Genomic DNA, 26,656 nt, shown 5'->3' with positions numbered 1-26,656 from the left:
CGAAATCCTCCCCTGCGACTGGCTTGGAGCTTCGACGTCCATTCTCCAAACAGACCACAAAGACACCTTCAGGACAGCCCAACCCAACGGTAGTGACAACAGGCGCAGGGCGCACTCACTACATCCAAAAGAACCCTTTGTCTCGCCCCTCGCTCGTCGAGCTTCCCAGAAAGTTAAAATGGTAAGCACCAGGACGTCTCCCACCGACCGCACGGCCGTTTGTGGAACACACCCGCTGACCCAACATCTTCCCTTTCCAAAAACAGGCGCGCAATTCGGAGAAAGCGCAGTCGATGCTCTTCCGCTTCCGCGAGGCGCAGGCCGCGGACCTGGGCATCATCGACGCCGGGCGGGCGCGGCGGCCGCGCGTCATCACCGAGGTCGACAGCATCCCCGTGTGCGAGAAGTGGCGCGGCCAGACCCTCAAGGAGATCAGCCGCAAGGTCTCGCGGATCCAGGAGCCCGCGCTGTCCGACTACCAGATCCGCGACCTCAACGACGAGATCAACAAGCTCATGCGCGAGAAGCACATGTGGGAGGTGCAGATCCGGAACCTGGGCGGGCCAAACTACATGCGCCAGGGCGGGAAGGTGTACGATGAGACGGGGAGGGAGATCCCGGGCGGCGGGAAAGGGTACAAGTACTTTGGGCGGGCAAAGGAACTGCCTGGCGTGAAGGAGCTGTTCGAGGCGGCGGCCAAGGCGCGGCAGTCGGCAAACGAGAAGCCTCTCGAGACGAGAGACGACTTGAGGAAAACGGTCGATGCAAACTACTACGGGTACGCCCCGGACGAGGAAGCCGGCACTCTGCTGCAGTACGAGGCAGAGAAAGAACGCGAAGCCGAGGATATGCTGCTGCAAAAGTTCAAAGGAGGCAAAGAGGGACACCCTCCGCCGGGCTGGGAGCCTCTGCCTGGAGATACAGGAGATGGCCACGCATGGGACTTGCCGACTCTAGACGAGGTACAGCAGGAGCTCGTAGACAGGAGGAGGAGAAAGCTGCTCGACCAGCTTCAATGATTTCTGTCGTGGTAGTAAGCATGGTCATCTCTTCGAGGTATATGTCTCGGCGTTGGTCACACGGAACCGAATCATTCTTGGCGTTTATGGAGTTTAGCGATAAATCAGGGGCACCGGGCAATTGTTGTACAGTCACGAAATTCTCGTTCGGCGGACCAGGCCATGCATCTGTCACAGTCACAGCAGCACGCCACAGCCAAGCAAGTCTATGTATCAATAGTCAATATAAATGCAACTACGTAGACGCATATATACACCCAAGAGTGTGTACCGGGATCAATCTAGCACTTTCCGGTCCAATTCTCCTTAATCCAGGCTGCAAGCAGATCTGTGAAACTCCCCTCGACATAGCGCTTCACGTTGTCGCTGTCATAGTCCCCTCCAGAAAACTGCAAGGCCGGGATGATATACGGCTGCAGATAATCATTGAACACAACATCCACCTTGTCAGGGTCCCCATCCTTAGGGAACTCAATGTCGGCAGAGATGACGTTGGGCACCTGGAAAAATTGGATGGGCGAGTGTTCAGCATCGTCTCCGTCATCGCCAAGATCATCTTTGGTGGTATAACCGGCGACCAGGTTAGGCTTGCTCAATTGGAAGTTCTTTGTAAAGGTGTTGGCTTGCTGTCCTTGTAATGCGAGCCCTTGTGAGAGACTCCGGTCGCTGAAGGAGAGGAACGGGCTTGGGTGACGCATCTCAGGAATCGTCAAAGCCTTCAGATCACTGGCAGCCAGGGCGGGACCACCTCTATTGAGCATCTGGATCGCCCTCTTAGCCACTGTGTAGGTGACATCCGGGATATAGGAGAAGCCACTGGTGAACGGGGAGATGAGGTAGGTGGTATCCTTCGTAAAAGGTCCTTTGAAGATGTCGAAACGTATGGCGCCCGTGTTTTGTATGGCTATACGGGGCGTCTTGGGGCGGTCTTTGTTCTTGACAATGTCGGGCAGGATCTGTTCTTCTAGAAGAGTGAAGACGCTGTCGGTGCCCGGGTACTCGGCTCGAGTCATCCAGTAGTCTTGAGGCGCACAGCCAAACCTGTGGTCCAACTTCAGCTCTTTCCGTGCCTTGGTAATCATCTTTGTGACATTCCGGCCATGGTCCGTTGGGAAGGTCGTCTCATTGAGGCCGGTGTGATGGTACAGGCCCAGGAGGTTGTTGTCGATATAGCGCCGCTTGAAGGCTGGGCTGCCCTTCAGTGGAGAAACATCGCTGGTCCCTGTCTTGATACCATCGATTGACATCCACCCAATGGTCTCGAAATACCGTCCGCTGGCAATAGCATATGCCTTGTTGTCGAACTTGCGCGCATCGCGAACATGGGCATGCCCGCCAAAGATCGCGATCGGAGTGTCCCAGTTCTGGCTTCGGATCGCGTCGAAAATAATCTCGAATTCCTTCATTCGCAGCCCGATGTGGCCAATGACGAGGAACACATCAGGCTTCTCCTGGATTGCCTTGATGAACCACTCTTCCTTGACGGTCTCCTCCACAGGCTGCACAACGCTGTTGTTGGCATTCCTGTCAAAGTTGAACAGGAACCCGAGCGCAACTACCTTGTAGCCGCGATTCTTCGTGGTGAAGGTCCGATACCGCTGGGCTTGCGGTATGCTGTTGCCACTCTGTGGTTCTATGTAATCGAGGTTTGAAGCCAAATACGACTTCTTGAACATGGGAACCGTGATGTCGTGCTCGCGCTCGACGGTATCCTCGAGGTATAGTTCGTGGTTGCCGGTGCATATGGCGTCGATAGATTGCTGACCCATGATGTCGTAGGTGAATTGACCCTTGGGGTCCGAGCCATCATAAAGCCCGTTGCCTTCGACTCGGTCGCCTGTGTCGACAAGGAGGAGATCGACGCCTTTCTCGTCGGCCATGCGATGCATGTGGTCTGCAAAGGATACATAGTCGCCCCAATCAGCCGAATACTGGCTTCTGCTCAAGGCAAGTGGCTGGGAGTCAGCTAGGTCACGACATGACAACCGCAGCTCATCGAGCCAGCAAATGATGGCTCACATACTCTTGGAGATGGCCGCCATGCCAGCCATGTGTATCAGTGGTGTGCAGGAAGTTGAGCTCTCCCCAATCGAGATCACGCATCGGTGCTGCGATGGGTGCTGGCGCCTCGGGCTGGGCAGCTCGAGTCACGGATGCCAGGACGGCAACAGCCAGCGGAGCTTTGCCCAGCATCTTGACACACTGGGACGTAGAATCGCAAGTGACAGGGCCAAGCTGAGCGATGGGAACAGACTGGCGGTGATGCTGCGATGGTGAGGAGTGAAGGTGCTAGCTCTCGACCATGGAGGAAGCTTCGTGAATCACGACGATGCATCTATTGGTCAACTGTGCTGCTGGTCATGCGGCACCTTGGGGGCAAGTGCGTCAGAGTGATGGGGGAATCGCGGGTACCTGGAGGGCCCCTGCGGAGATTCCCCGATTCCGCTTGGCCTGCATGGCAGGGGTTGCGCGGCAAGATAGGCGTTAGGCATGACGCCTCCACCAGAGCTTTCGAGGTGTGGTGGGCTGGTGCATTTTGCAAGCTGCCACCTCCATTACCGCAGTGCTCACAGCAAGGACACACAGCGCGCGAGTGAGAGTCTTCTGCCGAGCCTCCCATGAAACGCGAGCGCGACCGGTCACGGTAGACAGACCACATGACCACTCCAGGTCATGTGAGGTGCCTCCGCTCCCAGAGCGCCCTGCGGGTGTTCTGCGCGACGAATCCAACCCGACCCCCGCCACGCTTGTCCCGCGAATGGAGCCAGATGAGATGCAACTCCACGGGAGCTCGACTCGCAGTCAAAGACAACATCGCCTCCCTCGGCAGCTTGACAACATGCGACTCCAACATCCTTGCTGGCACAGCCATTCCCTTCGACGCGACCATAGTGTCCCAGCTGCGGAGCCGTGGCTTCTCCGTGGTTGGCAAGACGGGCATGGATGAATTTGGCATGGGCACACACTCCACAACCGGCGCGAGAGGCATTGTACGCAACGCCGAACCCCTCCAGGACTTCTCGGCTGGCGGGAGCTCTGGCGGCAGTGCTGTCTCGGTCAGCAAAGGGGAGGCAGAGATCGCCCTGGGTACAGACACAGGCGGCTCTGTGCGGATGCCAGCAGCGTATACCGGGACTGTCGGATTCAAGCCCAGCTATGGAATGCTGTCCCGGTTTGGGGTTGTGCCGTATGCCAACTCGCTCGACACTGTTGGCTTGCTGGCAAAGACAGTAACCAAGATCAGAGATTTGCTCATCGGCACGAAGCTGTTCGCTGAGCACGATCACAATGACCCGACAAGTCTACCGGTTTCTGTGCGGCAGAGATGTACTGCGCAAAGAACGGGCTATGATGGCCAAGCTCGCTCTACTCTACGAGGCATCACGTTCGGTCTCCCGATCGAGTATAATGTGGAGGAGCTGAATTCAAGCGTCAGAGATGGATGGATTCGGGCAGCACAAATAGTGGAAGATATGGGTGGCCGTGTTGTTCCAGTATCACTTCCAACCACAAGGATGGCGCTATCGGCATACTATGTCATTGCACCAGCCGAGGCTGCATCGAACCTGGCAAAGTACGACGGCATCCGTTACGGCCGACGGAACACCGACACCGACACGGACGCGCCAGACGGTGTGCTCTATGCAAAGACGAGAGCGTCCGGTTTTGGGAAAGAGGTCAAGCGACGAATATTGCTGGGTTCATACTCGCTCAGCTCCGAAGCTGTGGACAACTACTTCATCCAAGCCCAGAAGGTCCGCCAGCTAGTTAGAAGGGATTTCGACAGAGTCTTCAAGCTCTCCAACCCTCTCAGGGACGAGCAGCCCTTTGACCTCAGCGATATGGACGAGTCCGTTGTGCTGGAGAATAAGCTGGGCCCGACACAGGTCGACTTTCTACTGTGCCCGACTGCACCAACGACTCCACCCCTCCTGGAGGAAGTCTTGCATCAGACGCCACTCGACTCATACATGAATGATGTTTTTACCGTGCCTGCAAGTCTCGCTGGACTGCCAGCCATCAGCGTGCCAATGGGTCTTGCTTCCCCTGCCCAAGACGGCGAGGAATCCAAAGCAAATTTTGGCGGCCTGCAACTCATTGGGCAGTACTGGGACGATGCCCGCCTCCTGTCTGTTGCAGAATTGGTTTCCCGCGCTGTCGATACAAGATGAGTGGAGCGAGTCAGCCTTGCGAAAGGCAACGTGATGGATACGAGCCTGGTCGCAACAATCTTAGCGTAGCTGATGCATCTAGGGCTGTTGGATACGCCACAATCTGTCCGACACTTGCCCGTCTAGACTAGATTCGGACTACTGAATTTGTGTAGATCAATATTATGTACTCTAATTGAGTTGGGATAATGACCAGCTGAAACCGGCAGGGCTTGAGAGACATACCGATCCATGAACTCAAGAGCATGCCGCGTGCCGGTGGTTCATATGAATGATATACTTCTCATCTGCCTCCAGCTGAAGGAGGCGCAATATCGGACTACCGCCTGTCCACGTCCATATCCTCTGGTCCCGCACTTCGCGAACGGGTGCGGCTGCGGCTTCTCCTGTATGACCCTTCCGAGGCTGAATATGATCGAGATCGACTCCGAGACCTGCTGTCGTACGACCGACTTCTGCTGCGAGGACTACGACTGCCTCTTCGTCCATCATCACTGTCACTGTATGCCCCCTCTTCACTTCCGTGGTCGTTGCCGTTGGTTTGTTTTTCGTTCTCCGCATCCATTTCCTCGAGCAGTTCCTCAATGTCCCCGAGCGGGCTCACTCTGGGTTCGAGGATGTCGAGATCCTCCAAGACTTCACGCTTCGGCATCTGCCACAGGCTCGTCGCACACACGCGATCCTTCACCAGCAAGTCGTCCACAAACTGATCGACATACGTCAGCGATGTCCCCGCGCGCCCTTTCCTCCTCAGTTTCCGCCTGTCCTCGAGGAACGGCTCGAGCGTCTTGTACACCACTTCGGCCTTCCTCGTGAGCCGCACGTAGAAGGCCGCCAGGGCACGAAGGTACTTGAACTTCTCCCCGCCGAACTGGAGATACTCCTCGATTATATCATCCCCGGGTCCAAGCTGTAGCAGCTTGAAGGCCAGGCACAGGAATGGCGTGGGCTTCTGGGAGGATCCGTAGGTGCCGCCGATGAAGTTGACATGCTCGAGCACGCGATCGACAATGTCCGCCTCGTTGACACCGAAGCACTGCTCCTTCCAGAAGTAGCTATCAATGATGCGCTCGCGGACGGCTTTCTCCATGATCGTCGCCGGGTTGAGGCCATTGGGCGCCAGCGAGGCCGAGGAGCCGCGCTCATCGAGGAATTTGCGCTCGTCGGCGCGATGGGTCGCCATTATGTCGTGAGCTGAAAGGGATCGAGTCGCGTGTCGTTGTCGGCTGACTGGATATGTGTGGAGTAGCGCTGTTTGCCTTTCGCGACCGGGGGAAACTTGGATGGTTGGGTGATCCTGTCCAATGAGGACGAAGTCGCGATCGAGCTCCTGCGAGGCCGGGCAGGCAGGTCGATCGTGATAATTCTTATCGATTAGGATTGGAGCTACCCCACTTTGCGCAACGGCGTTCTCCAAATCCACTGAGCTCCGATATCGTGGGGTCAGCCTCCCGTCAAGATTCGCTCCCAGCACCGCATCCTGACTCCACTCACCACACTACGTCATTGTTTTCCGGCCTGTCTTTTGGCCTGTCTCGCCGGGTCCATGTCGCCCGTACTGGTGTCGTGTATTGCCCCGTTACCCGCCGACCCTTCCTGATGATGCTGCTGCACCTGAGAGACTCTGAAGGATGGAGAAACAAGCCTTTCCTGCCCTGCCAAGGCGCAGATCACAGGGGCCGGGAGACCGCGCGTACGCCGTCATCACACTCCCACATGCCGGATCAGAAACGGCCATTTAGCAATGACTGATTCGGACCTGACGAGGGAAACCTTGCATGCCGCCTGCACGCTGCCCCTCTCTCTGGACGCTTAGCTCCGCACCTAGCGCTTCCGTGCCGTCACGCAAGCAAGCTCCCCCTCCCAAATCCGCAGCCACGCCTACCCGTGTGTTCCGGAGAAGACTCAATTGTCCCGTGAGCTGCGCGTTGATATCCTGGCAAGGATCACAGCCGTAGTCCTAGCCTTCGTCCGAGTCGTTAGTGTAGGAGTCTGAGCATATCAGGGCAAACTCTCGAGCTGCGTTGCCCTTGGGCTTAGAGGAATTCTTTGCTTGACTTCCGCGGACCACACCGCTGCAGAATGTCATTGTATTACCCAATCCCGGGCTTCAATTGCCCCTGCCGCCGCGTTGCCTGATGATGAATACATACGTCATGCGATGCTATGAACCGCTCCCCGCGGTCCTATATGAAGCTTATGTGGTCAAGCAGCTCGCTAGTGATATACAGAGCAGAGTTCTCTTTACCAGTACACTTCTTTCCTCACCTGTCCCAAACAACCCAAGCTAGGAACGAAACAGAGCAGCTTCTCGAAACAAAGCACAGCCATGGCTCTTGCTCGTCACGTAAGCCAACACAGTATTCATTCAGCCTCAGGAGACTAGGCCAGAGGTGGAGCATTGACAAATTCCCCTGTGACAGATTGATCCGGACGATCTCGTCCAACGGATCCACGATGCACACCTGACTGAGGGCGGGCAGAGCATCCGTTCTCAAATGGCCGTCTCCCATTTGACGCCCTATTCGTCCCAGTATGCGGCACGGGTCGACGTGCCCAAATACAAGCTGCCCGAGGAGGGTGCTCCCGCAGATGCAGTATATGAGCTCCTGCGCGATGAGCTGGATCTCGACGGCAAGCCCAATCTCAATCTGGCCAGGTAAGCAAAACCTCATTGTTGCAGGCCGGGTAGGCCTTCGCTGACACGGCACCAGTTTCGTGGGCACCTACATGGAGGACAAGGCCCGCCAGCTCGTCATCGAAAACCTCGCAAAGAACCTGTCCGACAACGACGAGTACCCAGCAATGATGGCCATCCACGAGCGATGTATCAGCATCATCGCACACATGTGGGGAGTGCAGAAAGGCGAGAAGGCCATAGGATCTGCGACCACGGGCTCGTCTGAGGCCATCCACCTCGGTGGCCTGGCCATGAAGCGGCGCTGGCAGGAGGCTCGCCAGGCGGCGGGCAAGGACACGCTCAAACCCAACATCATCATGGGCGCAAACGCCCAGGTCGCGCTGGAGAAGTTTGCCCGCTACTTTGACGTCGAGGCTCGCATCCTGCCCGTATCCAAGGAGAGCCACTACCGCCTGGATCCGGAGCTCGTCAAGCAGAACATTGACGAGAACACTATTGGTGTCTTTGTTATCCTCGGCAGCACATACACTGGTCACTATGAGCCTGTCGAGGAGATCTCGAAGATTCTCGATGAGTTCCAGGAGAAGACTGGTCATGACATTCCGATTCACGTCGATGCCGCCTCGGGCGGCTTTGTAGCTCCTTTTACTTATGCTCAAGTCGGAGGTCCAAAGTGGTGAGTGTCCATGTACCATGGCTTTGGCCGTGATTATCGGGTCGAACAACACTGACGCCTTGATTATAGGAATTTTGAGCTCCCTCGTGTGAAATCTATCAACACCTCCGGGCACAAATTTGGTTTGGTCTATGCTGGTGTCGGCTGGATCATTTGGCGAGACCAGAGTTATTTGCCAAAGCACCTCATCTTCGAGCTTCACTACCTCGGTGGCACGGAGGAGTCCTTCACGCTCAACTTCTCACGGCCTGGCGCCCAGGTCATCGGCCAGTACTACAACCTGATCCATCTCGGCTTCAATGGTTATCGCGAGGTCATGGAGAACTGCCTCAAGAACGCCCGCGTGCTGTCCAAGAGCCTCGAGGCCACAGGGTGGTACACCTGTGTTTCGGACATCCACCGTCCAGCCCCGAAGCCCGATTCCTCCGCCTCCAACGCCGCCTCGTCCGTCCTCAAAGAGGCAAAGGACAAGATTCTTGGCGAGCAAGAGGGCGAGACATCAGCAGACTACGTGGCGGGCCTGCCAGTCGTGTCGTTCCGCTTCAGCGACAAGTTCAAGGCCGAGTACCCGCATATCAAGCAGGAGCCTGTGTCGCTGCTCATGCGGGCGCGGCAGTGGATCATCCCCAACTACGCACTGCCTCCCACCGAAGAAAAGACCGAGATTCTTCGCGTTGTGGTCCGTGAGAGCATGAGCTTCGACCTGTTGGACCGGCTCATCTCCGACCTTGTCAGCGTCACGCAGACACTCATGGAGCACGACGCCATTGATCTGGACATCCTGCAGGGCACACAACCGCCGGGCTTGACAAACCCGGTCAAGGACCATGACAAGAGGAAGAAGCACCCGCACCACGGCACCAAGCACACGGGGCCTCGATTGGCTGATGGCATTCACCGGGCTGTGTGCTAAATCTCGTCTTAGGCAAACCTGTTTGAAATGCACAACAATCATGGGAAAAGCTTCAAGCCTAGTTCCAGTCTTTTTTCCTCTAATGTAACGATTCACATTTTCGAGGCATTGTCGTCTGTGTTTTATGACTTAAATTGTGGTGACATGATCTTAGGCAATGAAAACTCGATTGTATGTATACCTCACGACGATGCAATTCATCCAACTTCAAAACGAGACCTGCAAGGAAAGTATCGAACAGGTGAACCGATGACCTGCTGCACCAAGTGTTGTGAGCCTCTCCAGCCGTCCCCGTCGTGACATCTTCTCCTCATGCCTTCACAGTCTGCGCTCAGCACCTCCCTGCTCTTCATCACAGCCTGTTCCCCTCCGCCGCCTTCAGCGCTCGGACAGCGAGAGCAGTGATGGTTCCAACACTGCCGATTAAGACACCAGAACCATACCGGTATATCCACGGCTGCTCGCTCCACGACCCATCCGCCTGCTGAGCAGCCCTGAGCCTGTCCAGATCCTTCCTCGCGCCGGCCCCGCGCATGTCGAACCCCAGCCTGTCCGCCGCGACAAGACGCATCGCCAGGCTCCACGGGTCGCTGGACTCGACGGACCCGAAGCGCTCCGCGAGGCGCTCGACCAACAGGCCCCTGAGCTCGCCGAGCTCCGGGTGGCCGAGGTCGCTGTGCTGCGCGCAGAGCCCGGACAGGTAGTAGAAGAACCAGTCCGGGTGGAGATAGTACCGCGTGGCCGACTCGTAGGCGCGCGTGCGGGCAACGGCACACATGTAGGACAGCGAGCGCTGGACCTGGTGGCCGCGATTGTGGGAGTAGAAAGTCCACATGACGTTCGCGGTCACGTGGATGTCGGGGCGTGGGCGGTTGCGGTCGAAATAGGTCTTTGATAAGGGAAGAACGGTTGGGTCTTAATGGTCATGGCTTTGGGAGAAGGAGAAGGGAGGGGGCGGCCCAATGCTTACGTTGAAGAGCCCGTCTTCGTCCATGTAGGTCAACATCTCGTCCATCACTGTATTCTTGGTGGCTTCGCTGATGCCGTCAGCGTTCCGAAACGCTAGTGCGTTTGTGTCAAGGTCGTCTGGGTAGACCGCAGTTGTCAAGGCCGGCTGCCCGTCGAAGAAGTTCCATCTTCGGTCCGTGTCTTCTGGCAAGGTCACCAGACTCCTATTCATTGCCCATTGTAAGTATAAATGAACTTTCGAGGGCTCATCGAGAACGTATCTGGGTCAACGGCAATACAATCTCCGGAAAGCGTCACTGACCTCTCTCCAAGGTTCTCCAAGATCAGGAGCTGGGCAAAGACTTCGCGGAGAACTACGCCGATGTTGGTTTCAGACCACATAGTCTTCGCGTTAGCCCGCAACCAAGCTTCTGCACGGGCGACTGTGTCCCCAAAAGCTCTCTTGACACTGGCGATGGTCTTGTCGTTGTTGAGATACTGAATGCCGTGCATACCAAAGACGCGCGCCGCCACGATGTTGTCCGGCTTGTCGTCTACAAGCAGTGTGCTTTCGGGCTCGATATTGCCCTGGTCCAGCAAGTGCCGGTAGTAGCTGCCATCCGGTTTTCGAGCTCCAAGCTGAAACGAAGGGAATATATCGTCAAAGATCTCCCAGGCCTCCACGGCCGGTCTGAGGATCTCATAATCCTGCGCAGTGATGTTCGTGGCTAGGTAGACTCGCAAATCGCCACCAGAGGCCTTCTTCAAGTAGCGGACCATTTCGACCAATTCAGTGTTGTAAGTGAGAGTCCCGGCCAAGAGCCGCAAGGTCTCCTCGATTCCCGAAGGTTCCACGTCAAAATCGCGGCTCAATCGTGCCAAGCATTCCTCTCTTGCAACTCGACCACACTCGAGCTCACCCCAACTTGTCGATTTGAGAATTCTTCCGATCAGCGAGGCACTGATAGGGAGATCGAGTCCTTTGCCGGAGTAGAATGCCAGGACGTCGCCGAGGTCGAGAACCAGCGTCTTATAACGCAAGGGCTGGGCAAGAATAAAACCTGTTTGCACCTCGTGCTTAAGAGCCGTACCAGTGGGGTGGTCTGTATGCTCCACACATGGGCCAGTGGCCGTGTGCTCGGGATGAGTCTTCATTGCCAATGAGCCGCGTATCTGCGAAAGTCAAATTTGACAGTCGCAGGCGGGTAGTATTGAGCTCGGGTTTTTTGAGTTTTGTGACTGAAGACCAGGCCTCGGCCGGCCAACTTGCAGCAGCCGCGCACCTTATAGACATGATTCGAGATCATCATGATCACTTACACAACCAGCCGGCATCGTCCTAACAAGCCTGCTATCTAACACGAAGTGGTTTGTATGTGACCATGTGCGAAAAGAGTCTCATCTTTCACATCTACCTCTCATCAGCAAACAGGGGCTAACAGATCGGGCGACAGACTGCTGATCTACTCTTGTTGCGGGCTTTCAATCATTGTTTTCCCTGATGGGTACTCAGTCAACATGCTGTGGCAAATGCCGGCCTGAATTCCGTCCAATGATGATCTAGAGTTTCCGACTTGAGAGCTCAACTCATCTTACACGCATGTGCAGTTTCTCTGCACGGCCAGCCCAATCAGGTGACGATGCAACCAGGTTCTGCAGCGATCTCATTGGTTGGTCTCTGAGGATCTCCAAGACGGCAACCATGGTTCTGGAGTATGATGCCTTTGATAGCGGTCAACAGTTTTTGGCTTCAGACCCGCCAGGATCCTTTTCCTTTTACGTTCGAGGCTGAACACTGACAGAAGACCACACTATGGTCACGTTATACCGCCGGTCGCACTAGGCAGGCTCTCATATGTATGGTATCAGTCCCGGCCCTCACATTCCGATTAGTCCTGATAGTCGTTTGTGACTTTGTAGATGCCGGTCCGATTTACACCAGGTCAAGTTGCCCATTGCTCAGTAGCGACAGGTTGTAAACAAATCTCTTGTGTAACCCACTTTGACAGATCAACCGCGCAATCCCGCAAGTCTACAGGGATGTTGAGCATTATGATACAAATAGGACCAAGACTGGATAGTTCCTCAATTTCAAGAGAATGAATTTGCACCGGGTTTAACGCGAGACTCTACTAAGGAGCTAGCCGGTTGATGCAACGAGCCTAAACTTTTCCAAAACATTTTCTCCTCGCCGTGATCAACTCTAAACCAACTCGCCCCATGCTCTTCGCCCGAAGCAAATTGCAACGAGCCAACGATCGCCACGCCATGTTAAAAGAAAACTATGTGCTCTTCACAAGGAATGCTTCTTCACGGGAAGTGGACACTGCCCGTCTGGCCCGTTTTGCAGCAAGACTGGCGGCTTCGGGGCCTTGCGGCATAAGGGTGTCTTCTTGCCGCGAGGAATTACTAGCTTTGTCACCACAATCACTATTGTGCGTGTGCTCGTGGGGCGGGCCGCTCTGATCTTGACGGTCCACGTCACGGCGCGCGGGGTGACGGTGGTGACAGCCGCGCCGTTGACAGGCTTGGTCACCGTGCCCAGCGTCGTCGTGGTGCTGACCGTGGCCGTCTCGTAGCCCGTCTCGGTAACGGTGGTCATGGAGGGCTCAAACTGCGTGACGATATCCGTGTAGACGGTCGCCGTCACCACCGGGCCGCAGTTGGGTAACTGGTAGTTTGGCGCGTCGCGGGCGATCAAGTCGTCCTGGCGGTCACGGCGCCGAGGCCAGTTTGCAAAACACGTGACTGTCGAGGTGACTGTCTTGCGTGAGAGCGTGTAGACGACTTTTGCTCTCGGGGTTATTGTCACTGTGGTTGTGGTTATTGGCGTCGTCGCCCGGACCGTGACGGTCCCGGTGATGACTGTTGTAGTCACTGCCGCCGGCGTGATGGTGGCCGTGGTAGTAACAGTCGAGGTAGATGTCGATGCTGAAATCTCGCAGTCAGTATCATGCGGAACCGAGGATCCGAATCTGGCACCCATTTGGGCGAGGACTCACTGGCAAACACCGTGGACGGTGTGGTGGACGTGGTGGTGGAAGCAGTGAGTGCAATGGTGGGCAGGTGGTTCTCGGTCCAGGAAGACGTGGACGTAGCAAATATTCCGTAGCCAGGTATGCTGTAGCCGACATAGACAGCGACGGGCGACCCGACGGAGATGGACGTGTGCGGCACGGGGAAGGAGAATGTATAAGTTCCGGTGATGGACGGAGTGATGTCTGAGATGATGTTTATCGCGCCCGCGGTAGAGACCACATTGTCGACGCCAGTGAAGACTACTGTTCCGAGCTCGTAGTATTGGCCTCCAAAGGGGGCAACGTTGGCTTGACATTCACCACGCGAGTCCTGGGCGACTATCTCCAGGACCGCCAGGTAGTCGGTCTCGTCTGGCCCAACATTGCACTGGGCGGCCGGGCCCGGGGCACCCTGGTCATAGCATACCGCCGAAACAGAAGAGACGAAGCTGGTCGTCAACAGCCCAATCAAGGCGGCGTGGATTATGGTGCCAGGAGAAAGGTTGTGAGAGAGAATTCGAACAAAACCATGACGGCCAGCGGAGAAAGTGTCTCGCCTTTATAGAAGACGTTCAGAGTACCCTCTAGACTCCTCCGGTACCAGCTTCGCTGGTTTGTTCGAGCGAGTTGAAGCTGACGACTGCTTCTGAGTACTCCCGAGGGCGTGGAGCGGAATCTGGAAGGGCCCGTGGCGCCATCTCAATGGAGCCGGCTTCTCGCCTTTCGCGATCGGCTTGTCACTAGGGCTGTTCAAAAATCCCGACAAACCGAGCTTGTTGTGTCGATTCCATACCAACTCAACTGACCATCGATAGCTGACAAGCAAGATTGTTGTTCAACCGCTGTCCAGGCACGGGGTATCCAGCGATCTGGGACCGCAAGCCACGCTAACACGATTCCGGCGATCCAGGCGGGCAGGAAGTCCCTTCTCCTGGCTGGGTGACGCAGCCGAGAACCAACCAAAACGCCGCAGCGACCACTGTTGCGTGAGCCAGACCGGACGTTTTGATACAACCTGGCTAGTGGGTACGGTAAGGCTGGACCCTAGCGGTTGAAACGTTATAGTAAGGAGGAGGAGAAACCGACAAGCTGGATTGGTCTAGCCCTAGCCCAGACTAGTTTGTGGCAGTCAGGTGGCTCTCTGAGGCGTAGTGAGTTACGTGCCAGAAGCCTCAGCTCGACGCAGCAAGCCTATTTTAGTGCCGGGTGGCACTAAACGTATGGATCTGGGGGTCCAGTCTATCCGTAAACCCAGTCTTTCACTACCATTATTGTCGGTTCCAGAACGACGCCTCTCGTGAGAGAATGCTACTGGTCGAGTTCCGACGCCCCGGGCTCGTGTACCATAAAAATGATTTCAAGGGTTCTCTTTCAGTCTGTCTCAGCCGTTATTTGCACTTGCCAAGCTCAGTGGACGCGACAAGTCTGGACGAGACAAGTCCGAGGAAGCAAGCACTTGACCAATGCCTGCCATTGCCATGTTCCTCGCTGCGCGGGAGTACCGGCGTTGTCACGGGCACCCACATGTGGGATACATGTATTCTTCATAGAGCGATCGTACCTGACTCGCCAAAACCTTGCAGCAACTAGCGTCGCTACTGCTACGTATTGGTACCTGCGTACGTCACTAGACTTACGTGTTTCTGGGGGCCACCTTGGGGAAGTGCACCTGGTTTCGCCGGTGCCATACCGAACGCCATCATAGTCGAGATCGGAGTTTCTGGCATACGACTGTTGACCTCGCCTTGACCAACGCTGTGCCCTTGTTCCACTTCACGTGCTAAATTTTAGGTCATGAAAGACGCTTAGGATAGCCTCATCTGTAGCAAGATTCCCGTTTTTATTCCGCTGCGTTAGCTATTCAGTAGATGTAAGTTTGCTTGTAGTGTGTTCCTGTTACGCCCTTTGTGACTGCTATCTAGGGCCTTATATAACGACCCAACATGCGGCCCCCGGGCGTAGACGGAACGAAATAGCTAGTGTCCCTATCAAGGGCCAAGCTGGATATCACGGCACACCTTATGTAATTAGGATAGGACAAATGGGTACAGGGGCCGCGATATGTGTTATGCACATGCCGGTCAGAATGCCCTTGTCAACGGTGACAACCCAGAGAACATCCCATCGTCTTGACGAAGAAGAGCCACCTGAACCGGGTTTGTGATCTGGTTTAATTAGTACGGCGAGAAGAAGTGCGAGAGTTGGACTGGTGTCGAGCTCGCCGCCTGTTCTGTTGGCTGTGTCCCTCGGGGCGAGAGTCGGGCCACACAAGGATGGTTGCATTTGTGTCGGGGACCAGTGCCTCGAACCCGGACCAGGGGCAGACTTGGCAGATGGCGGAAGTCTGGGGCTATTACCCGATGACTGGCATCGGAAGTCCACTTTCTCGACCGATTGTCAGAATGATCCCTGACCTTGCTGGAGAAGTGTCCGCTATCTCAATAGGTATGCACCTCGTACATACCCTGCGTGTGCCTGCCTACTCCTGGCCGAAGGGTCCAGACTCGGGACTCCACATGGTTCGGCGGGCGACCCTCTGCCGCTCCTCGCTGCCCATCCTCCATCAGAGAGTGACATTTCCATCTCGCTTGACAAGACAGTTGAAGACGTAATTACTACAGTCGTGTAATAATCCTCCGCAGTCTCCATGGCCTCTCCCCCGTTTGGCCTGCCACTGGGCTTCGGCACATTCTGGTCGAGCGTCTGGACAGTCGTGACAGCATGGCCCGCCTACCAGCTCCTCAAGGCCCTCTACAACATCTCGCCTCTGCACCCGCTTCACCATGTGCCGGGCCCTATGCTGGCAGCAGCGACCTACCTGCCCGAGTTCTACCATGATGTCTACCTCGGAGGCCGCTACACGCACGCCATCCAGAAGATGCACAGCACGTACGGCCCCATTGTCCGCGTGAACCCTCACGAGGTGCACTGCAACGACATGGACTTTGCCGACGAGATCTATGCCTCTGGCGGCCGGAAGCGGGACAAGCCCATGCACCTGATCAACGGTTCGTCGGGAGGCAACGGCAACACGTTTGGCACGGCCGACCACGACCTCCACCGCATTCGCCGCGTGCCGGTTGCAAAGTTCTTTAGCGTCGCCATGATCTCGCAGCTCGAGAACGAGGTCCACGCGCTCGCCAACAAGCTGTGCGACAAGCTGCTCGCCGAGCGGACAAAGGCAGGGCCGGCCAGGCAACCCGTCGACGTGGCGGCCGCGTACAGCTTGTTCACAACCGATGCCATCTCGAGCTACAGCTTCGGCGAGCCCTTCGGCCTGCTCGACCAGCCGGGCTGGACGCCCAACTTCCGCGACGCCACCCTCGCCATGCTCAAGCCCACCAACCTGTTCCGCTTCTTTCCCTTCCTCCTGCCCCTCACCAACAGCGCCGTCCTGTTCGTCGACTACCTGCCCGCCGACATGGCCCTGCTGATCCGCGCCATGCGCATCACGATCCCAGGCCACGTCAACAAGACCAAGGCCGACCTCGACGCGGGGATCCGCTACCACCGGCCCACGGTCTTTGGGTCCCTGCTGGAATCGGAGCTGCCCGAGGCCGAGAAGGAGCCGGCCCGGCTGGCGTTCGAGGCCAACGCCATCGTCGGCGCCGGGACCGAGACGACCAGCTGGGCGCTGAGCGTCATCACCTTCCACCTGCTCGACAAGCCCGCCATCCTGGCGAGGCTGACCGAGGAGCTCCAGGCCGCCGTCCCGGACCCGACCAAGCTGCCGCGGTGGGCGACGCTCGAGGCCCTGCCCTACCTCGGCGCCGTCATCCAGGAAGGCCAGCGGCTGTCCTACGGCGTCTCGGCCCGGAGCTCCAGGGTGGCCACGCAGGAAGACCTTGTCTACCGCGGCGAGTGGGCCAAGAAGCCCGTCGAGATTGCCATCCCGCGCGGCTACGCCGTGGGCATGTCCGCGGCCATCGCCCACCACGACGAGGCGCTCTACCCGGACAGCCACTCGTTCGTCCCCGAGCGCTGGCTCCTGGGCGGCGACGGCCAGACGACGAGGAACCGCGAGCTGGAGAGGGGCCTGCTCAATTTCTCCAAGGGCAGCCGGGCGTGCCTGGGCAAGAATCTGGCCATGTGCGAGCTGCACCTCGCCCTCGCGGCCGTCGTGCTCCGCGTCATGCCGTATATGAAGCTTTACGAGACTACGGTGGCGGATGTGGCGTACGATCACGACATGTTTATTCCTGTTGTCAAGGAAGGGAGCAAGGGCGTTCGCGTGACTATTGAGTGAGGCTTGCCTACTTAACACGGAGTACCTACTCCGTACATCCAGCTGCAGAATTAGTAATCATGACCTCGGCACGCACAAGCCACTTAAGTATTACGCCAAAAGAAGATTTGGAAGTATGTTTGACAGCCAGCCACAACGCTAATCAAGGATGCGCCCTAATCAGACCTGGGTTCTCGAGCGAGCATGAAGAATTAACAGACAGGCACAGGGGTCCCGGACCAGGATGAAAATCCCCCCCAGCCGGGTTCCCTGTCACGAGCTGCAGCCCAGACCGGAAAGGTTCCCGGCGGGCGCTGCCGTGGGGTAACGTCCGTGATCTTCTGTCGACAATGGAAGTCATCAGGATCTGATCTGAGATGGCATTAAGATCACTATCAATCCTCGGTTGTGACAGATTGTATGACAGGCGATCGTGGTAACCGTTTCAACCATAAACAATTGTGCCTGACAGTATTCACATGCATGCACTAGGTAGGTACATCACGGATGTCAGCCCCCGGTACCCTCCTCGGAAGCAGCTTGCCGGCGCGCAGGGTGAAAGAACCATGTCAGACAGGCCCTTGTTCCGCGCATCCAACAATTTCTCGCAAGCATGAGGGTACCATAAGCGGCAGGTGTTGGTTCAGGAGCCCGGTGAGGTTGCCTTTTTGCCCTTTTGCTCGTGGCACGCCGTTGATGCCAGACACGGGTGGGAGAAAAGGCAACTAATACAGTATGTGTGTATCTGCCACCTACCTTCTGACGGGGTTCAACATGATCTGTTGATTCTCTTATTCCATCACTTGATTGAACGACCCGTTATCGAAAAACAGAGAAAAATGGCGACGGTAGCAGGGTGGAATCCGGACGTCGACCCGGGCAATCGCATCATCCAGCCCACTGGACTTCCCCTCGGCGTCATCACCACGGCCAGCGTCATGGCCGTGCTGACCACGATATTCACAGCGACGAGGACGCACGTGCGGATAGTGGATAGGGTGTTTGGGTGGGACGACGGCTTGATGGTCGCGGGCTATGTCACCTACATGGGCAGCGTCATCGTCGGCATCTGGGCGAATCTCATCGGCATTGGCACCTTGGACGTGGACTTGAACCAGTGGCAGTTTGAGGAGTCCAAGAAGATGCACACGGCGTGGCTGCTCGTCTACTTCTTCCCCATGACGCTAGTCAAGGCGTCCATCTGCGTGACGCTGCTGCGCATCACGGGCGGCTCCAAGCGCAGCCTGGCGCTGACCGTCTGGGTCCTGCTGGCCATCACCATGGTCTCGTTCGTCGCCGCCTTTGTCGGCACCCTGCTGCAGTGCCAGCCCATCGAGGCGCTCTGGAGGCCGCAGCTGGTGCTTGAGGGCAGCGCCTACTGCGCGCCCATTGAGATCTTTGTGGCGCTGGGCTACATCTCGACCGTGTGCACCATCATCACCGACGCGGCGCTGGTCCTCATCCCGGCCCTGGTGCTGTGGAAGGCCCAGATGCAGTTCCAGGCCAAGCTGCAGGTCTTCACCATGCTGTCGGTCGGGTCGTGCGCCTCCATCATCACCGTGGTCCGGATCCCCTACGTGCAGCGGTACAGCAACCCGGCGGACCAGCACTACTACATTGCCGTCGTCGTGCTGTGCTCGCTCGTGGAAACTGGCATCGGCTGCGTCGCCGCGTCGTTCCCCTCGCTCCGTCGGCTGGTCCTGCGCACCTGGTACGGCCAGGCGGCGTCCTCGGAGAACATGGACATCAACAACAACAACATTCAAGACCGGAACCTGGGGCTCATCACTTTTGGCAGCAAGCAGCCTGGCCCCCCTCTAGATCACCATGGCCGCTTCAGAAACCCAACCGACAAGGGCATCAACCTGGCGACCGTGACGCAGGCCGTCAAGAGCCGGGACCGCGACGGTGGCGACGACCGGAGCGGCTGGACGAGGCTGCAGGATGGAGATGACTACTCCTCCTCTGACAAGGGCGAGTTGCTGAAACAAGATGGATGGGGTGGGCAGGGCATACGGGCCGAGTACAGCTATCAGGTCGAGATAGAGCCTGCGCCGGTAGAACGAGACTCGGATGGGCCACATCGGCGATGATGGGGGAGTTGGGCTGTGTATTCGAAAAAGCAGTTGATGGGACATTAAATACTGGGGTTTAGGGGAAGAGTACATGTACGATTTCCCGACTTCAAGCGGCGACAGGCACATTCCTAGAAATACAGTCAGATGCCTATTTACACTTACGCGCGCCCATGGTAGCATAAGCGCTTAATGACTGTGGGTGGGAAGCTACAAGATCCCGCGGCATGTGCTCTGAATCCTCTTATACGTGGCAGCTTTCTATTACAGCAACCGCAATTCAGAATTTGTCAGAAAAGCATGTTCTTGGTAAAATGGACAGAAAGAAAAGAAAGTCTCAGATATCGAATCAGAGTGCTTCTCTCCGGGGGCTTACTGGGCTCAGTGCGTGAGGGCTATGGCGAGCGATACAGGTTTTCGGGCTAGAGGTAAAGCGCTAAACTTCCGCACGGGGCTACATAGTTCATTTCGCCGAGACTCAGCTCAGTTGATCGCCGAGCAACTTTCATATTTGTGACGATGAGCCAGATGAAGGCGGCAAAGGTCCTGTACCCACTCTGACCAGTATCTACGAAAGCTGCATGTCAACAACGCAAAGCCATTTGCCTGCTGGTTGCCGAGTGGGTCTACAAAGGCGAAGGCTCCCACCACCATCGGCTCCATGGGAATGAGAGAGACCCAGCTGCAACCCTCACAACCATCACGGGAAGTCGCCCCTGATCACCCATAGTATGTTTTGGACCTGCATCGGCGAGTGCTAGCCCGACAGTAACTCACTGCCGACACTAATTAGCGTCGCGTTGAAACTCGCCCACAAACACAACTTGTCCCTCCCCTCTTACTACCTGATAGTTCCTGGCGCTAGCCGACGATACCTTCACCTAGACACGTCGCCCTGCTGCTAGGCACTTTCCCCTACTTCGACGACGCGCTCACCTCTTCGCCATCTCATATCGTCGTCGACGGCACGATAGTGAATATAAGTATCTCCAACATCGGTGTGACTACGGCGCATCTCACCTCAAATTACTTCATCATCACCTCACTTCCTAGCATCATCATAGGCGTCACGTAGCATTACCATACACTCCCCTCTTACCATTATTACTACCGTAGTCCATTGCCCAGTACAGTAGTGGTCACGACGAGCATCATAGCTACTATAGCGCCTTAAGGAACCGCCCTCGTCGCGGCACGGCAACAGGCAACCGCTATCGTCGGCACCCTACCTGACGTCACCCCGGCTGACATCGTCGAGGCACGACAGCTTATCACCGAGGCATCACAGGGCGTCCTCACTGCACCGAGCCATCCAGTTGGCATTCCGACTATGGTGGCATATCACCCGGAATGGGGCATCTCCTTTGACCAGTTTGTTGACGATCATAACGCATCGGGCAGGAGCGTCGAGCATCTGTTCGAGTGGCTGTCCAACCATTACTTTGCACGGATCCACTTCATGCGCGTGATGCTGTCCCCGTCCAAGACCATTCTGTTCGGCAAAGCCGCGGCATGCCTTGGTTTCGATAGACCGTTGTTGGCAAAGGCGTAGGCGGGCGTGTTCATCTCACGGCGGCCATGCCTCGCACGAAGAGGGAAGGGAGGTCAAAGAGGTTTGGGACGCCTGAGGGATCTCTTGAGACTAGCAGGCTTAATAGACCAGAGAGGTCAGAGAGGTTCGAGAGGCTCATAGAGGACTAATATCTCTTCTCAGAGACACGTAACTGACAAACTCCGGAGACTACGTATTCGACCTTGAGTGTGCTATTGCTTACGCTATATTATAGCAGAACGGAAACTTAAGCCAGTCCCGCTAAGAACTAACTAGTAGTGGTAGAATCGTGACATCTTTAGAGATCGCTTAAATAATGGATATATCATAGATGTCGTTGTGGTGTACCGCAATGCACACAACAAGTCTGTCAAATTATTCCAAGTCACTTTGCAGCCATTCCGCATAGAACTATTTATAAAGCATTCTAAAGGTTCTGTTGATCATAGCATCAGTGGTTTAGTGGTAAAATCCATCGTTGCCATCGATGGGCCCCGTGTTCGATTCACGGCTGATGCATTTTTGCTGGTGCGTGCTCACATCAATATGTTCTGTGGCGCTGCCCTCCATTTTTGCCAGTCACTCACTCACTCACTCGTCTTTCCAATCTCTGTCGACTGACTGACTTGTATTTGTTCTTCTTGTTGGAATTCATTATTGCTTGTTGATGTTCTTGCTGTTTGAACTGTCTGTATTACAGGACTCACCATCAAAACGGGGAAACGTCTTTACATTCTTGCACTTGCCCCGCCCGCCCCACCAGCTCCTCTGACAAACGTAACGTAGACTTGCTGTATGTCTTTTGAAGAGAAGGCAACTGCCCACCTCCATTTTGTATGGGAAACAGCTCATGGAGATTGTTTCCAAACAGTCAGTTGAAACGTAAATCCCGGAACGCCCAAGCCTTTTTTTTATGGCGTCTTGGTCTGAAGTAGAACAATAACCGTACAAATAATGTAAAGGAGGCTCCACGACGATCGGGTAGTGACTGAGTGAGTGTTCTGAGACATTCCGAGATAGCGTAAGCACCATCTGCCTGTCTGCTGAATACATTGTTCCATCACCAATTCTTTTCGGTACACAGCACCAGCTCAAGAGTCTCTCATTGACGGATTTATAGCGGCCAGTTGCTCCCAGGCACACAAGTCAACCCCGCAATCATGGCGACCGGATCCAACATACAGATACTCCAGTATCTCGTCGATACCCGAGAGCTGTGGACAGAGGCCACCAAGACAAAAGACCTCGAGCATGTCGTAAGAATTGAGGCTCTGCTGTCCTTTCTTTCCTGGACACCTTCCCCCCCGCCGCTTCATATCTAAAAGCAAGGACTGACCAATCTCTTGTCAATCTTTTCCCCCCCAAAAGGCCACAAGAGCTCTCGACCTCCTGACGGGCGACGAGAGAGCCAAAGTGTTGAGGTTCTACTTTGTCGCCGACGCCAAGATGGCGCTGGTCTCGCACCTGCTCAAGCACTGGGTCGTCGCCACGACATGCAGCATCCCGTGGTCCCAGACTCAGCTGGGCCGCGACGAGCGGGGGAAGCCAATCTTCCTCAGGAGCTCCCCGGCCGACAACAGGGGCGGAGAAAAACAGCAGCAGCAGCAGCAGCAGCAGCCAGTCTTCTTCAACGTCAGCCACCAGGCCGGCCTCGTGTCCCTCATCGTCGCGACAAACCGCCCTCGCAGTGGCAACGGTGAGGGTGAGGGTGACGACTTTGGTGACACGCAGATCGACGTCGGCACCGACATTGTCTGCACCAGCGAGCGCCGGGACCGCGATCACAAGATGATCCGCGAAAAGGGGTGGTCCGAGTTCGTCGACATGCACGCAGACGTCTTTGGCCGGGCCGAGACCGAGCATCTCAAGCACGGAAATCTCCTGCTTGCTTCTGCCGCTTATGATGACGACGACGATGATGATTATGGAGCCAGCGCCAGCGCGAATGCCAGTGCCATGACCCCGGGGGCCATCGACGCCAAGCTCCGCGCCTTCTACGCCCTCTGGTGCTACCGCGAGGCCTACGTCAAGATGACCGGCGACGCCCTGCTCGCGAGCTGGCTCAACGATCTTGAGTTCAAGGACTTCCGGGCCCCCGAGAGAGCGGCGGCTGGCAGCACCACGCAGGTGGGACAGCCCGCGGGGCAGATCCGGCGGGACTGCGAGATACTGCTCGCCGGGGAGAAGGTCGAGGACGCCAATGTGTGTCTCCGCTCGCTGGGGCCCGACTTCATGACGTGCTCGGCCGTGCGGACGCCCGGGGACAAGGAGCTCGCGATGGGCATCGAGCTGGGTCCGTATGAGTGGCTGAGCCTGGAGCAGATTCTCAGTGATGCCGAAATGGCTGGTGGTGGAGGTCGTTAAACACTTTCGGCTCGTTCAAACACTGTTCTTTTGCTCTGGTCAACACAGTCCAGGTGGTTGTTAGCATGCCCCGCCCTGTCTTCGCTTGTTGAGAGAGAGACCAAGACACACACACACACACACACACACACACAACATGATCGGTCGACACTGTATGCGGAATATGCGTCTGGTGATACACTATATGAATATATGATGGTACACTTTATACATGGAACATTGTGTGTCAGAAAGGTACCTTTCTCAAACGTCCTTGCATTCCGAGCAGTGCGAGACGAATCACTTGGAGCCCGCGCCGCCAACAAGCAGGACGACGCTGCCAAACTGTCTCGCAAGGTCCTCCTTCTCCACATCGTGCGTGTCCTCAACCTCGCCCCAGCGGCCAGTCTGCCACCGGACCTCGATGCTGGCATTCCTGACCGCCTCCTCGACGCCATATCGTGGTCTCGAGGCGTCCTCCTTCGCTTCGGCAGCTGCAGCTGCAGCAGCAGCACCGACGCCGCCGTCGCTCCACTCGGCGACTAGCCTGGCGGCGCCCAGGAGGCCCTTGCCCGCGAGCACGCCCCTCTCCAGCCCTGCTAGCTCCCACGAGTTGAGGCCCATGACCCACCCCTCGACAATCTGCCTCGTCATGGGCGACTGCCGGCGCGGCATGATGGTCTCCTCGTCCAGGACCGGCTCAAGCTCCACGCCGGGCCACACGCGGCTGTTGAGGAAGCCGATGACCTCCTCGGCGGCCTTCTTCTGCGTGTCCCGCAGGCTCAGGCCATCCGGGCCGGGTGTGTCGTCCGCCTTGGGCGGTGGCGCCCAGCACAGCAGCGTGTCGGTGTCAAAGTAGCGCAGGACGGTCCTTGCGATTGCCGCGCGGATGCTGGGCGCGCCGGAGCCGGAGCCGGAGCCGGTCTTCCTGTCATCGTCGGCAATGTCGAGCGCGCGGCACACGAGGCTGGTCAGCGGGATCAGGTGCTGCCGGGTCGCCTGCTGGGCGGAGACGAGCATGTCCCACTCGACGGCGAGCGCGGTGGCGAGGAGGGGCTTGCTCAGAGGCAGCCGCACGACCTCCTTGCTGTCGGGCCGGCGCAAGGGGCGGGCGTCGAGGTGCACCTCGTAGGCGCCGTCGACCTCGCGGACGTGGACGTCCTTCCAGAAGCGCTTGCGGAGGAGGTTGGTCGTCTTTGTCCGGGCCGTCTTGAGGGGCGAGATGGCGGCCTGCGGGTTCGAGCTGGCGGCGGCGTCGCGCATGTCCTGGGCCCTCTGGAGCAGGGCGGCCTGCTGCTTGCGGCGCTCGAGGCGGGCCTCGGCGCTGTCGGCGGCGGGCTTGGGGGCTTCGGGCGGGGGCCCGGTACCGTGGATGGGCGAGACGGTAGCGGGCGAGGCGGGCGTTGTGTGGATGGCTGCTGCCGTTGTCGCTGTTGTTGTCGTCGTGGGCATCCGCCTGGTTGTTATTGATCGTGCAGTGGCTGCCGCTGCGAGGCGGGATGTGGTGGTGCAGAGGAAGGCAGGGCTGGCTGGGGTGGCCAGCCGCATGGCGATGCGCAGTGGTGGTGTCATGGCTGCCACAGGTCGGCGCTGGTGGTTCGAGGTGTGAAGATGTCGAGATGCTGGACCCCGACTCAAGAGGCGGAGGAGAGAGCCTGCCCGCCGCAGGAAATTCTTATCGATAACCACGGCCAGAGTGTCGAGTCGAGGTTGCGTTGTGAGAGGGGCTGCAGGCAGTCCTACCTAACGAATCAACCCAGTGTAGAGCCGGGCAGTGCTACATAATACACGGAATGGTCCCGACTACCTCGAGGGATTGATGCATGTGTACTGTTTACGATCTGATGTGGTTGCTCTTGTCAGCGGGCTGTGCTTGCCATGTTGACCAAGTAGCGCACCTTGTCTTGCTCGTTGCCGTAATTGTAATATCTTGGCGGCACTACTGCTGACAGCCAACACGGATGCGCCACAGCCGGTTCCCTCGACCAAAGCAGCTGCTAGCAAATGGATTCTAGACAGAAGGGCTCGGCGTGTGGCCTGCGTGCTGTAATGTCTGCACCTGTACCTTTGTTTGCCTGTCTCGGCGATGACTGTTGTAGTCAGAGTCTCTTCCTTGCACTGTTCGACATGCAATGTGGTCCATGGTTTGGTGTAGTCACGAGACTTGGTAACCAGATAGCTCACGCAAGAGTCTCCGCAGAGGGATGATAGACCTTGTTTTGTTGCGGGCGTCTCTTTGATGGTGGCTGCCGCCTTGAATCTGCTCGTACGACTGTATCATACTATTGACGTTGGGAACGTGGTTTTTCTCCGAGACCCTGGCTGGCGAGTCCCTGCAGATGTCGACTTGAGGGCCGTCCTGCAGATGCCCGAGTTGCGGCATCACGAGACGGACAATGCTAAGCTTCCCGGCGTGTACGAACTGGCCAATGGCGGCGCTGGACACACCAAACGAGAAGTGCAGTTTGGGCAGGGAGCTTTATCACTAACTGACTGACTGCCTGCCCGGTGTGTATGTGTGTGTCTGCATATTGCAGCAGCAGCAGCAGCAGCATACATACTATATCCTAGAATACCACAAGGCAATAAGGCTGACCCAGACAGTTGGGCGCATCCATGTGCCCGTCCGTCGTCTGGTGTGATCGGCACCGCCCAGCACCCTTAGCAGTAATCGCCCTGCGTCGAACCCGGCCACAGCCACTCAGAGGCCGCAAGTCGCTACTCGCTGCTCTCTGCTCTCTGCGAACCCCTGTCGCCGCCCCAACACAGAGTATTACCCGATTAGGAAGTCGCAGGTCTCCACGCGGTCCAGCGCTGTTACCCGCCATCACAACTCTGGCCCAAGAAATAGCCCACGAGCACGCAGCTTCATGATAGCAAAGGCGAGCCACCGAAACAATGCAGGTACTTCATCCTGCCCTAAGGACCACGCTGACCTGTGTCCTGCCGCCTTGTTGCTGAGTACCACTGCCTCAGCCAATCGTCATTCAGGAATGGACGAACGACGCTGGTTCCCTGCCTCGCAAGCCCTACGAGTACCGTCAAGACCAGTCCATACAGCTCCATGGTTGGTTT

At 56.9% G+C, this 26,656-nt stretch overlaps 11 protein-coding genes and 1 non-coding gene across 12 annotated transcripts; 7 read left to right on the top strand and 5 right to left on the bottom strand.

Annotated features, from left to right (window-relative positions):
- Positions 1-41: 41 nt before the first annotated feature.
- On the top strand, positions 42-1,222 carry B0I36DRAFT_314421 (Pre-mRNA-splicing factor ISY1). The gene is made up of 2 exons (XM_046152758.1): positions 42-181; positions 267-1,222. The coding sequence occupies exons 1-2, from the start codon at positions 179-181 to the stop codon at positions 1,017-1,019; spliced, it is 756 nt and encodes a 251-aa protein (XP_046016729.1). The 5' UTR covers positions 42-178; the 3' UTR covers positions 1,020-1,222.
- Positions 1,223-1,300: 78 nt separating this feature from the next.
- On the bottom strand, positions 1,301-3,212 carry B0I36DRAFT_236783 (Metallo-dependent phosphatase-like protein; the record flags this gene model as incomplete). Its single annotated transcript, XM_046149487.1, has 2 exons — positions 1,301-2,957; positions 3,043-3,212. 2 exons carry the CDS (start codon positions 3,210-3,212, stop codon positions 1,301-1,303), a joined length of 1,827 nt encoding a protein of 608 aa, XP_046016728.1.
- Positions 3,213-3,787: 575 nt separating this feature from the next.
- Positions 3,788-5,191, top strand: B0I36DRAFT_359280 (amidase signature domain-containing protein; the record flags this gene model as incomplete). Its single annotated transcript, XM_046158107.1, has 1 exon — positions 3,788-5,191. One exon carries the CDS (start codon positions 3,788-3,790, stop codon positions 5,189-5,191), a length of 1,404 nt encoding a protein of 467 aa, XP_046016727.1.
- Positions 5,192-5,510: 319 nt separating this feature from the next.
- Positions 5,511-6,374, bottom strand: B0I36DRAFT_236620 (PRP38 family-domain-containing protein; the record flags this gene model as incomplete). Its single annotated transcript, XM_046149479.1, has 1 exon — positions 5,511-6,374. The coding sequence occupies one exon, from the start codon at positions 6,372-6,374 to the stop codon at positions 5,511-5,513; it is 864 nt and encodes a 287-aa protein (XP_046016726.1).
- Positions 6,375-6,679: 305 nt separating this feature from the next.
- Positions 6,680-7,349, top strand: B0I36DRAFT_314417 (uncharacterized protein). The gene has a single exon (XM_046152757.1). It carries the CDS (start codon positions 6,970-6,972, stop codon positions 7,147-7,149), a length of 180 nt encoding a protein of 59 aa, XP_046016725.1. The 5' UTR covers positions 6,680-6,969; the 3' UTR covers positions 7,150-7,349.
- Positions 7,350-7,520: 171 nt separating this feature from the next.
- B0I36DRAFT_345694 (pyridoxal phosphate-dependent transferase) lies at positions 7,521-9,421 on the top strand (the record flags this gene model as incomplete). Its single annotated transcript, XM_046156384.1, has 4 exons — positions 7,521-7,538; positions 7,615-7,850; positions 7,906-8,508; positions 8,578-9,421. 4 exons carry the CDS (start codon positions 7,521-7,523, stop codon positions 9,419-9,421), a joined length of 1,701 nt encoding a protein of 566 aa, XP_046016724.1.
- A 99-nt stretch (positions 9,422-9,520) lies between these two features.
- On the bottom strand, positions 9,521-11,524 carry B0I36DRAFT_403130 (HAD-like domain-containing protein; the record flags this gene model as incomplete). Its single annotated transcript, XM_046161747.1, has 3 exons — positions 9,521-10,310; positions 10,392-10,593; positions 10,692-11,524. 3 exons carry the CDS (start codon positions 11,522-11,524, stop codon positions 9,774-9,776), a joined length of 1,572 nt encoding a protein of 523 aa, XP_046016723.1. The 3' UTR covers positions 9,521-9,773.
- Positions 11,525-12,354: 830 nt separating this feature from the next.
- Positions 12,355-15,086, bottom strand: B0I36DRAFT_380772 (uncharacterized protein; the record flags this gene model as incomplete). Its single annotated transcript, XM_046160833.1, has 3 exons — positions 12,355-13,300; positions 13,372-13,798; positions 15,024-15,086. 3 exons carry the CDS (start codon positions 15,084-15,086, stop codon positions 12,663-12,665), a joined length of 1,128 nt encoding a protein of 375 aa, XP_046016722.1. The 3' UTR covers positions 12,355-12,662.
- Positions 15,087-16,033: 947 nt separating this feature from the next.
- On the top strand, positions 16,034-19,704 carry B0I36DRAFT_236838 (cytochrome P450; the record flags this gene model as incomplete). Its single annotated transcript, XM_046149492.1, has 2 exons — positions 16,034-17,628; positions 18,315-19,704. 2 exons carry the CDS (start codon positions 16,034-16,036, stop codon positions 19,702-19,704), a joined length of 2,985 nt encoding a protein of 994 aa, XP_046016721.1.
- A 1,982-nt stretch (positions 19,705-21,686) lies between these two features.
- Positions 21,687-21,757, top strand: B0I36DRAFT_t46. The gene has a single exon. It is a non-coding gene; the product is annotated as a tRNA-Gly (tRNA).
- A 301-nt stretch (positions 21,758-22,058) lies between these two features.
- Positions 22,059-23,731, top strand: B0I36DRAFT_428199 (uncharacterized protein). The gene is made up of 3 exons (XM_046162446.1): positions 22,059-22,259; positions 22,359-22,494; positions 22,607-23,731. The coding sequence occupies exons 2-3, from the start codon at positions 22,399-22,401 to the stop codon at positions 23,600-23,602; spliced, it is 1,092 nt and encodes a 363-aa protein (XP_046016720.1). The 5' UTR covers positions 22,059-22,259; positions 22,359-22,398; the 3' UTR covers positions 23,603-23,731.
- B0I36DRAFT_314405 (uncharacterized protein) lies at positions 23,708-25,236 on the bottom strand. Its single transcript, XM_046152756.1, has one exon. The coding sequence runs from the start codon at positions 25,151-25,153 to the stop codon at positions 23,882-23,884; it is 1,272 nt and encodes a 423-aa protein (XP_046016719.1). The 5' UTR covers positions 25,154-25,236; the 3' UTR covers positions 23,708-23,881.
- Positions 25,237-26,656: the final 1,420 nt, after the last annotated feature.

The sequence above is a fragment of the Microdochium trichocladiopsis genome (genome assembly GCF_020744255.1).
Source record: "Microdochium trichocladiopsis strain MPI-CAGE-CH-0230 chromosome Unknown B0I36scaffold_2, whole genome shotgun sequence".
In the NCBI taxonomy this organism is placed as follows: domain Eukaryota; kingdom Fungi; phylum Ascomycota; class Sordariomycetes; order Xylariales; family Microdochiaceae; genus Microdochium; species Microdochium trichocladiopsis.
The sequence above is the reverse complement of the archived record's forward strand: the minus strand, read 5'-3'. Positions and strand labels throughout refer to the sequence as shown.